Genomic DNA, 10,954 nt, shown 5'->3' on the forward strand with positions numbered 1-10,954 from the left:
AGAGAGAGAGAGAGAGAGACGAGGTCGAGGGATGAGGGAGGGCGCATACTCTTAGGCTACGACATTATCCCGGCGACATTTGGTACTACAGACTCGCTTTCTTCATCTGGTGAGGAGTTTCTTTTCCACAAACCTTTTCTGTGCTGCATGCAATGCAAATTGACAAGCGCAAATGGTTAACCGGATGTCGGCCTGCGCCCTTTGGCATTTCAATGAGGTAGCCTTTGATCATGCCGCACGCCAAGGGAAGTGGCCAAACTCCAAGCGTCGTCATGCTTCATTATGTTCCTGGTACCACTGTGTCCTCCGCTGGTATCAAACTCTACAGAATACGTATAGCCGTTACCATTGCAGTGACATGTACTGGGAATCGTGACCATGGCACACACTTTCACATCCACGCCCGAGGCCTCGTGACGAACCCGCATGGCATAAAAGGCGATCAACACCGTTCACAGCTCGTTTAGCACCTCCAGTAAGGACTCGTGCACAGTCGCTGCAAGCGCATCATTTACAATGAGTCATTGATGTTGCAACATCGCAAGTGTCTCGATACGCGGCGGTCCGCCGTCTTCCCCGCATTTGCCCTGCCGTGGCTTAGAGCAGATTTGCGAAAGCTAGGGCTTCACACACGGACCAAACAGCTTAATATACTGCTTAGGTAACAGTTTTTTAATAAGATGATTGCCTCGGGCAAGACAAGGCTTGAGATTCCATATCGTATGGTCCTCCGTACCAGCTATCAACTGGACCGCACAAGATTAGGCTTCAGCGTTGCGGCCCCGAATAATGCAGTCGCCACTTACATATTTGCACGGTTCACTTTGACAACAGTCGATAAGAGGCCTCCAAAATGAGGCATGAATGGATCTGTTTTACTCCAAGACTTCCCATGGCATTACTTGGAAAAAGTCATCCGTCAGTGAGTGGTCTAGCGACGACCAAGAATGCACAACACCCAGCAAAATACGTCTTTTGCGGCATGCGAAGAGTGAGGTGATGACATACATACGTGTTTATCATCATGCAGATGCTTGGTACGCGCATGTGAATGAACCCTGTCGTCTTTGGGAACCCATTTTAATAGGAGGTATGGATGCATTGTAATGCTCTATATTCATAGATTTGGCATGCTAAGGTGCTCGGTCTTGAACCTTACGCTCTACACATGCACGGCTGCCGGCTTCAATGGTGGCTGACGAGACCTGCCAAGCCGGGCGTGGTGAAAGTGCATAACATAGTTTACATGATTGCGGTCAAGCTGTTACATAAATGAATACTAGTATTGTGAGTGGACGTTGGTCACCGTAAGCTGAGATACACGCCTATGCAGTGTTCACGGCTCCGTCTGTCACGATCTGAGATCATAGTGTGTCCCATTCGAGGCCGGTTTCGAAGACTACCGCTGCTGGCGCCTCGATCAGTCACTAGCGCGCTCATGGGGTCGACATTCTTAAGATAGCTTAGTGCTTTATAGACAGTATTAGTTACGCCTCTATGTGGCGTAACTGGTTTCACGCCTCCACCTGCTCTGGTAGCCGGATCCAAAACCAGCTGTTGAAAACGCCCGAAACGGGCAGGTTCATAATTTGTTTACGTCTGCGTGTGTGTGCATACGCTGGTCCACATCTTTGCCAGCGTGATTGGCCGTTTTCTTCCCTGTCAGTATCAATTAATGTCATTATGCTGTGATGCTCGGTGGCCAAGATCTAGACCCATATTACCCACCGTATTCAGTTTTTTGTGACACTTAGTCTTCCGCATCCCAGGGAAGTTGGATGAGAGGAAACATAGCGGTGATATTGCAACGGTGCAGACATACGTCGTCTAATCACACTGAGAGTACTGAGCTGTCTTGAAATCTTGTGGCATTTTTAAATTGTGGTTCCTGTTGCGGAAAATGTTGCGTCCGTGCATTTGTCGTTAAAATATATGCCCCTCACAACCGTGCCTGGTCAGACGCCGCTGGCTAACAGGACGCCGCTGACTGACAGGTGCGGATCTAGCCTGCAGTTTTTTTTTTAGGGGGGGGGGGGCAACCGTTCGTCGCCAGCTGGCTGGTGTGAGATCCGAGGTCCAGTGCATGGTGCCTCTCGCGAGTACCTAGTGGGGACACCATTCAAAACCGAAATAAGCACCGAAATGCTTTTGAATCTTAAACAAAAGTTAAAACAAAACATTTAAAACAGTCAAAGCTAAAACAGAAGTAAGTAGACGAAACTTTTATGAAGTTCCGGGAAAGTTTTTGGGGGGCCAAGCATACTTTCAGAGGTTTTGGGGGGTCATGGCCCCGTGCCCCCCCCCCCCCCAGGATCCGCCTATGCTGACTGGCCGGAAGCCGCTGACTGACCGGACGCCGCTGACTGGCCAGACGCCGCTGACTGGCCGGACCTGGCCGGACGCCGGGCTGGGCCAGACCGCTGACGCTACAGCGCTCCCGGTTGGTGAACACCAAGAGCCGCTCAGCCTACGGTCCCGCTCGTAATCACATACATGTATCTTCAACCAAACACTGGTCCCAAAGGTCTAGCAACTGAACGCAATGCAACGCAGAGTGGCTGATGCACTTCGCAAGATTGATGTTCCTCATAAAAACGCGTTTGCTACGCGGCGTGGCCAGTGCTGCATCATTTTGCAGTGATCCATTCAGCAGTGTTAGTTCTGTGAGATGATCGAGATCTTTCAAAGTAGAATGATTACGTACATACATTAATCCAGTAGCATCAGATGCTTGCCAACTTCACGCATCAAATATGGTGTTTCGCGGCGTGCGCACTGATGTCTCAAGTGGCAAACGTCCATCTTCTCAGATCTCGCTCGTTCAGCATGGCGACCAACTCTCGCCAGAGACCACATGCTTTGACCTTTAAGTCCGAGAGAAAAACAACAGGTTTATGTAAAACCACGGAAGTGGACAACCGCTGCGAAAGCTGATGCAAACTTGATCAAGATCAGGAGCAGCCCATTCCTATCTGATAGAAATGTTCTTAAAGCTTTTGAAATACATTGAGTCAGGACACCATACTGTCCGCAAAGCACACATAACACCTTAGAGGTACCAAATAACGAAATACCAACGCCTCCGAATGTAATGAAACCCTCAAAACCAACATAGTCTCAAAAACTGACGTAAGTTCCAGCACGGCAGGTCATAGAGCCCAAATGCCAAGTAGCGCCAGGAGCAAACCGGCTCGTCTGGTGCCGGTGCCGTCGCTCGGCCGTCACCAGGAGGGAGCCGCCCGTCGGGTCCGGCTGGGGGAGCGCACCTGCCCTCGGCACTGGTGCGTGGTTCCCCGCCGCCGCGGCTATCCGGCGCAGGCAGTGACCTCAGGGACGGCGACCCGCCCCGACAGTGAGTCACGCACTCCCGACAGCTGGCGAGTGACGTCGGCCGTCAGCTCCGACCAGGCGGGTGACGTCCACCGTCAGGTCTGACCAGGCGAGTGACGTCGGCCGTCAGCTCTGACCAGGCGGGTGACGTCGGCCGTCAGCTCCGACCAGGCGGGTGACGTCGGCCGTCAGCTCCGACCAGGCGGGTGACGTCGGCCGTCAGCTCTGACCAGGCGGGTGACGTCGGCCGTCAGCTCCGACCAGGCGGGTGACGTCGGCCGTCAGCTCCGACCAGGCGGGTGACGTCGGCCGTCAGCTCTGACCAGGCGGGTGACGTCGGCCGTCAGCTCCGACCAGGCGGGTGACGTCGGCCGTCAGCTCTGACCAGGCGGGTGACGTCGGCCGTCAGCTCTGACCAGGCAGGACGCCGGAATATGGGAACCGCGGGAGGGTGGCCTGACTCCTGTGGGGCTTGTGGGGCCGAGGAGGGAACCGACGGCTGGAGGACATCAGCTGGGAGATAACGCACCATTGTCCCTAATCCGAGAGGCGGGGAAACGTGATCCCTAAAGCGAGAGACCAGAGAACGTTATCCCCGACGCGAGAGACAGAGAAGGCATCGCCGACCCGTCAGACTACGGGACAGACTCCGTGATCTCGCAGACAGTGGGACGGGCGCTATATTACACCCAACAGATCCAGGAGTGCACATCCGTGACCAGCAGATCCAGCGGACATATCCGTGAGCGGTAGATCCAGGGATCAGGGTTAGACCCAGGGGACGTTATCCGTGATCAGCAGATCCAGGGGATATATCCGTGACCGGGACACCAAGATCCATGCGTGGTCAGGGAGACCGATGGCCGCCATGTAGCGCTGGCAGACTAGTGGACGTCGTAGTGGACGCTCAAAACAACAACATAGGTATTTCGGCACGACTTGCGAGACGGTGTGATATCAGCTGAGACAAGAAGTAAAGCCATGTATGAGGCAGGTGTTTGAGTTTAATGCTGTGCAACAACTCAAGCCGCTTTTGAGCGTACTGTGTCAACGTTCGAACCAAATATGGGTTTATTTTACTGCTGATGCTTACTTTGTTTACGAATGGGACCAGTCAGAGGGACCACACTGCATCTGGTCGGCAAATGCTTACTATGCTAGCATAAGAGAAGATTGCAGTTTCGTGTTGTGACACTGGTCTAATGAATAATGTAGATATAGCCAGCGGCCGGGCAGTTGCATCAGAAGATCGAATGGCTGCCATCGGCCCATGTCATTTCCAGCACATGGCATGGCGCCTGCCCGCGTGGCTGCGTATAAGCTTATTGGTACTTGACGTCGCAGCCCTGTCTAGATTTCAGCGCAGCGTAATCCGAGAACAATGCCTGACAGATGTCCAAACGTCTTGGAGCCGAACACAAACAGGAGCCCGACTTAAAGCTATCAAACATCGCCCCGTGCGATCATCAATCTTCGCCGAGGACGTAAACAGCAAGTGTATTGTCATCGAAAACTCGGAATGAAAGGACCAATGCACCGAATCACAGACGGTTTCGTTTGGATGACCATAACAGAGCGACGTAGAGCGGCTGCAGGCCTCAGGTGGCTATCGGATATTATATAACAGGACCGCACGAGTCTCAGCACGCCCTTAACTGGTGCCCCGCACCGCACCACCCACACGCCTCATTGGGAAAGCATTCTGACAGGTGTGAGCTGTCGCGAGCGATTTGCTGCCAAAATAGTACAGCGGAGCCCAACCTTACTCAAACCGGAGCTGGCGAGCTCTGGCCGGGTGCAATCAGTCAGAATCAGACTCGATATAGGCAAGGCAGACCGGGATCTTTAGCTTTTTCCTCGGCGATGTAAGCAAGCCCTGAGTTGGTGTGGTGAAAATAACGGACCTTCAGTATTCCGGATTGGGTTGAACCAGGATATCCAGAACTCAGTGGATATGTTATGCAAATTTTTCATACGTTGAATAGGTAGGATGTATTATGCGAACGCGGCGTATTGGTATTTTCATAAGATATCCAATGGTATCCTGACATCTCCGTTTTATCACTACCGTCTGGTATTCTGAAGGTCCGCTATTTTCAGCATGAGTGAGACCCACCTGACCTGACTGAGCCTTTTCAAGGACAAGATCGGACGACAGCCCTGATACCAGTCAGGGGATCGGACGACAGCCCTGATACCGGTCAGAGGATCGAACGACAGCCCTGATACCAATCGTGGCATCACAGAAGTGACCGAAACTGCAGTGGAAGCGATCCCGCCTCTCACGACCCGACCAGAAAGATGCTACCGGACGGCTTCCCATCGCTGGTTGCCGCACCAGCGGCCAGGTGGCAGCACGTGCCTCGCCCCAGTTCGCTCCAGGCGCGGGTAGCGCTCGCAACCCTGGATCTCCGCGATAAGCTCGCGATGAGGACACAGCGAGCACTTCCCATATGCTGACCCTGAGTTTATCATGCGTACGGCGTACTGTGAACGCCCTGGCTAGCCGCACGAGGAGGGCGGCGCCGGCGCCTTCCGCCGCCGCGTGACGCGAGCACGTCCCGGATCCGCTCCGCGCGTCCGCACGGGACGTCCGGGCGGGACGTGGGACGTCTCGCGCGGTTCCGCTGTGAGGGAGATGGGATGCATGGCGCTTGAGTGGACAGAGCGTCTGCTGTCCTCGACCTTCGGAGCTCACCGAGTTTGACAGGAACCCCGCACCTCTGGCGGGGCGGGGCCGTGACCTGGACGGACGGACGGAGCCGAAATTGGACGCCGGCGGGATAGAGCAGCACAGTGCACACCATCTGCTATGCGCATGCACACAAGGTATGCATCTTTGACGACAGCTTTTTTAAAGAAACTTTCTCGGTTTCAATAATTGTATCAGCTGCAGAATGAGAAGGTCGAGGATACGATACTAAATGTGGGCAATGGATCTGTTACGCCTACCTGTGTCCGTGGAGACAAGTCCTCATTTTCGTTTTTCAGCGAGATCGCAGCTTTCAATCACCCATGCCTTTACATACAGTGTACTTATCAGAGCCTCTTAGAGGGAGGGGTTTGTGATCAATGTACTTCAGGAGAGCGGAACTGCATTGTCAGTGCGCATGGACAGCCAAGGTTAACGGAAACCCGAAACACTGATTCTCAATAAAGGGCTTCCCTTACGATCAGAATATGTCTCGGTCGAATCTGGTCATTGACGAGGACTTTAAACATGATTTGATGGTCTTTTCACAGACTCCATGGAGGTATGCCAGCAGAAAGTGCTTTTGTAGAAAGCTGTGCATAAATATCAAGTTGTTGTAAAGCCGAAAGACCTGCACAAAAAACACTCAAGAAAAGAACGGTGAATAAATTCGCCACTTGGGTTTGAGCATTCAGGTGCACAAAGCTACCAGCTACAGCGGGCACAGAAAGGACTTTGATGTACAAGGTTAAGATGGCTGCTAAATCTCTCCTGGTATAGTGAGCCGTTCCGCTAGAAATGCAATTTGATGTTAAGTTAACTTCATGCACACGTGCATTTCACACGCGATGTTTGCAAGCAAAGTGGCCAAGCGCTGCGAAAAGGCAGCATAACCGTAAAGGGCACCGATTGCCACCAGCAAGCACCGTAATTCTGGTCCAAAATGGACCCTTTGCTCTTCATTGGCTGCATTTCATCCGTAACATCTCTGACCATCGTGGGAGGTATAGGCACGCTGCCTTGGGAACGCTGAATGTCTAGAACTTGGCAGCTTTGCACAGGGGGGAATATAGCTTCAATGGTAGACCACACTACTTCATTCGCAGCAAGAATCCGTAGTAAATTGACCACGATCCATTCACAATCATACGCTGCGTCACCAACAGGGCAATGTTACTTCAAATTTACATCCGCTGCACCGATCGGGACTGAGTTAAGTAATGACGGTCTCGCCATTAAACAAGTGTTCTTGGAACGTCCCCACGCCTCGGTCTTAGCCCATACGTAGCCGATTCTGGCATGCGACCTTGCCATCATGGAGATGGGGTTTCGTTCAGTCGCGGTAGAACCTTCAACAGCTGAGTGAGCTGTGCCCGACCTTCTCACGCCTGCTGTCCCAATACACGTCTCACCGGCCCGCGGCCTCCCCACTGCAACCGCCGACCGCATAAACACCCATCTGCCGCTCGCCACAAACGCCCGAGCCGTGACCCCGAGATTGCAGAGCCGACCTAGAGCAGCAAACTGCCCGGTAATCGGCCGACAAACACCTCATCACGGCCGGCGAACCCAGGCGGTACTCACCATCTCGTCGAGGCTCTTTAGGTCGTTGGTGACCACCTGCTGGCTGGGGCCGTACACCATGATAGCTGGCGGCTCGTGATCGCGTAGGCCTCCGTCTCCGCCCGCCTCGTCGCGCGCGATCTCCCGGTCGATCTGCTGCTCGAACTGCACAAGCATGGGCGCCGCCATGCCGAACTTGGCCCCGCGTCGCGCGATCTCCAGCAGGCACAGGATCACGTGCTTCTCGTTCTTGCGCGATACCAGATCCTCGGTCTCGAACATGAGGCAGTCGAGCACGCCCAGCTCGTTGCACCAGCGGATGAAGTTGTGGATGTTGTCGCGCGAGAAGAAGGAGCCGGGACGCGCCTGCCGGTTGTAGTGTACCTCCCAGCCGGGCACCCGGAAGCCGGGTGAGAAGCGACGGCCGTGGCGCATGACGTGATCCGCCTCGAACTGCTCCGAGCACACGCGCACCTGATTGGCGTGCTGGGGACGGCCACGGGCCGGGTCAGCTGGTGCCGGGCAGCGGACCTGTCTAGTCGGCGGCACGGGCCGGGCAGGGGCCAGGGCTTGCACAGCCCCGGGCGGCGGGGCTGAGGACTGCTACTCACACAACAGTGCGAAGAGGGAGGGCTTTCTGTTGGCAGGAATGCCTACGCGTGTGAAGTGCATTAGTCATGTATTGACCTGGTGGTGTCGGCGTAGTAACCGTGAATGCGTTTTTAACGAGAGGCCGACACACCTAGGTGTTTTTTTTTTTTGCTGTTTGATCGATAGTGCTGTTTGCACTAATGTTTTGAGGATCAAGCCGTCGGCAGACATTGCTCTGCTGTGTCAGTGAGTGAGTGAACAGGGCCTGCAGGACATTGCAGCTACCGAGAAACACATACCACACAGTGGTGTGAGAAAGTTAGGGGCCTAAAGCACAGACTGGAAGAGTTTCTGTACAAACAGCTGCATCAGCTGCAGCTGTCGCACGTGTGACCAGCGTGAGAGCAGCTGTAGCAGTTACGAAACGCGATAAACATACAAACAAAAGGTACGCTTTACGTATGTGGGCTTCGTGCAAGTCCACGGACAAACAGCCAAGTAAACTTAACGGTACATTGAAACCCGTTCAACCCACGCTTAACGGTAAGTTGACACCTCCGGCTAGGTGTTGATGTTGAACGCTACGTACGTCGTCACACCCTTTTAAAGAGCACCAGCGACGGCCATATTGGCGCTCAGGGGTCCTGGCGCAACCGGGATTCGAGCCCGGACTCCTCACGTGGAAGTGCAACACACAAACCATTCGGCCATTACGTCCCCTTTACATCAAATTAGTACTCTGCCGAGAACGTATGGAGTATGATGTCAGGGATATATAGTAGAACTAACACGAAGGGAAGAAATTGCTGCAAATGCTACGCTGGAACTTGATTGAAATGCTCGGAAGCTAATCTATGCACAAGTAGATCATTGACGTTCGCCAAGAATGAAAACAAACATGAGCACGGACTAGACAAACTCACGTCACAGAATCAGCTGAGCGCAGAACGTGACAGTAACCACCAAACCCTGGCACCGGCATCCCAATCAGCATACGTACGTTGCAGAGGACGATACCAGTATCGAGCTTCTCCATGAACACCTCTGCCGTCATGTCCAGCTCGTAGAGCGTGTTGAGCCACTCAGCCAGGTCCTCCTTCATGGCGTACAGGTACTCCTCGGACGTCTTGAAGGGCCGGAACGGTCGGCTCTCCACGTGTCGCAGCCCCTCCGGTCCTCTGTCGCTCACCATCTCGGGCATGGTTGCACGCCCGGCCGCGTCACCGACTAACGCTTCCTGCCGTGTGTCACCGCTCACAGGCTGGCGGCCCACAACCTGGCGACGGTCGCAGCTCGCCGCCCAGCTCTCAGCTCGGCACCGGTGGCAGCTCGCAGCTGGGCGTGCGGCGGCGGACGGGTCGCGCACGTGGCTGACGAGCGGTCTGACAGCGACGGCGGCGGCGGCGGCGGCGGCGGTGGCGGGTCGGCGCGGATGGCCCCGTGGCAAGGCCGCGGCGAGGACGACCCTGAGCGGCGCGCGGCGGCGGCGGCGGCACTGGCGGACGGCGCGCTGCTCACTGACCCGTGCAGGCCTGACCGGAGCGTGCTCTGCGCGCAGGGGGCGCTGTCGGCCTCGAGAGGCGGCGGCCCCAGCCTGGAGCGGACCGAACGGACCGTCTAGTCCGGCCAGATCGACGCGGCGCGTGTCAGATACTCTTGTGCCTGGGCACACACTGGCTAGTTAGCGAATAAGGGGACGGAGAGTTGGGGGCGTGGCTGGGCGCTTCGCGGTCTGATGTCCGGCGATTTGTCTCTTGTATTACACTTGGACGTGCCCGCGCCAGAGTAAGGACCAGCGTTTACGTTGTCCTTGCCTTTGCACTGTGGCGAAGTCGCGTTCTCTCAGCTGAAACACTGTTCCGTGCCCGGCTTTTCTGTCACTTCCAGTGCGGCCTCCGCCAGTCGTCGTCACCCGGACTTAAGTCCTCCCTCGCGAGCCGCGCCCTGCCTCCACTCTTGGACCTCACACGGCCGTCACCGCGGGAGCGCTGCCCCAGCCGTGGCCATACACTCGGAGCACCTACCCAGCCGTGACCAGCATCCAGCGCACACTGGCCCGGAGCCGCCTGGACGCCGCCTCGTCCTGCCGGGCGCCGGGCAGGGCCGGTTCTCGTCGGCGGCAGGCATTAGGGATGCCGGGGCGCGACCCGCGCTCCCGAGCTCCGCGCCGCACTGCTTAAAAGGAAGTCGGCCGCCAGTGCTGGTCGGATGCCGGGAAAACAAGCGGCATGCCGCAGATGCCCATTGCAAATCGCCACTACGGAAAGCACGGGTTGTCATGAAGCTGTTTATGGTGTGCCGTTTGGTGAGGCTTCTCGCCTACAAAAATCGCCTGCGAAATTAAGCGCAAGAGATAGATGTCGAACAGCCAGACGGGTTTCCAGTGACCTGTAATTTAGAGTGCGCCAGTGGAATGGCACTTTACCGACTGGTCCCGTACCTCTGCCTGTATCTCCACCAGTGTCTGGACTGCCGTTACATGTAACTAGTGGTAGAATCCGGTCAGGTCATACTGCCAGTCATTTCGCCTGAAGCGCGCCCCACTCCCAGCAGCCTTGGCTCGTGTTTCCGGTACCATTTATGCTGCGAAGTCACGTGTCTGCGGCTGCAGTGGCGTTCTGGAACGACACTGGCACCGGCCGGATGGGCTGCCAGATCTGGTGGCCTCCAGGCCAGCCCGGCTCTCTCCCCATGACCCCGCGACCCGGCTCCCAGTGACACGGGCTCCAAGGAGCTGCGCCGGTCCCTTCCGGGTCTATCATGCACCAACCGGTCACC

The 10,954-nt window shown here is 55.6% G+C and overlaps 2 protein-coding genes across 2 annotated transcripts in view; one reads left to right on the forward strand and one right to left on the reverse strand.

Annotated features, from left to right (window-relative positions):
• The window catches only part of LOC119098007 (GAS2-like protein pickled eggs), a 12,346-nt gene extending 10,340 nt beyond the window's left edge, over positions 1-2,006 (forward strand). The window contains 1 exon segment of the mRNA XM_037220938.1: positions 1,995-2,006. Coding sequence (XP_037076833.1) covers positions 1,995-2,006 — 12 coding nt within the window.
• The window catches only part of LOC119099511 (GAS2-like protein 1), a 41,798-nt gene extending 34,083 nt beyond the window's left edge, over positions 1-7,715 (reverse strand). The window contains exon 1 of the mRNA XM_037222667.1: positions 7,607-7,715. The gene's annotated coding sequence lies outside the window, so the exon portion shown is untranslated. The remainder of the gene's footprint in view (positions 1-7,606) is intronic.
• Between the last annotated feature and the right edge of the window lie 3,239 nt (positions 7,716-10,954).

This window comes from Pollicipes pollicipes, unplaced genomic scaffold (assembly GCF_011947565.3).
Source record: "Pollicipes pollicipes isolate AB1234 unplaced genomic scaffold, Ppol_2.1 Scaffold_4740;HRSCAF=5597_pilon_pilon_pilon, whole genome shotgun sequence".
In the NCBI taxonomy this organism is placed as follows: Eukaryota; Metazoa; Arthropoda; class Thecostraca; order Pollicipedomorpha; family Pollicipedidae; genus Pollicipes; species Pollicipes pollicipes.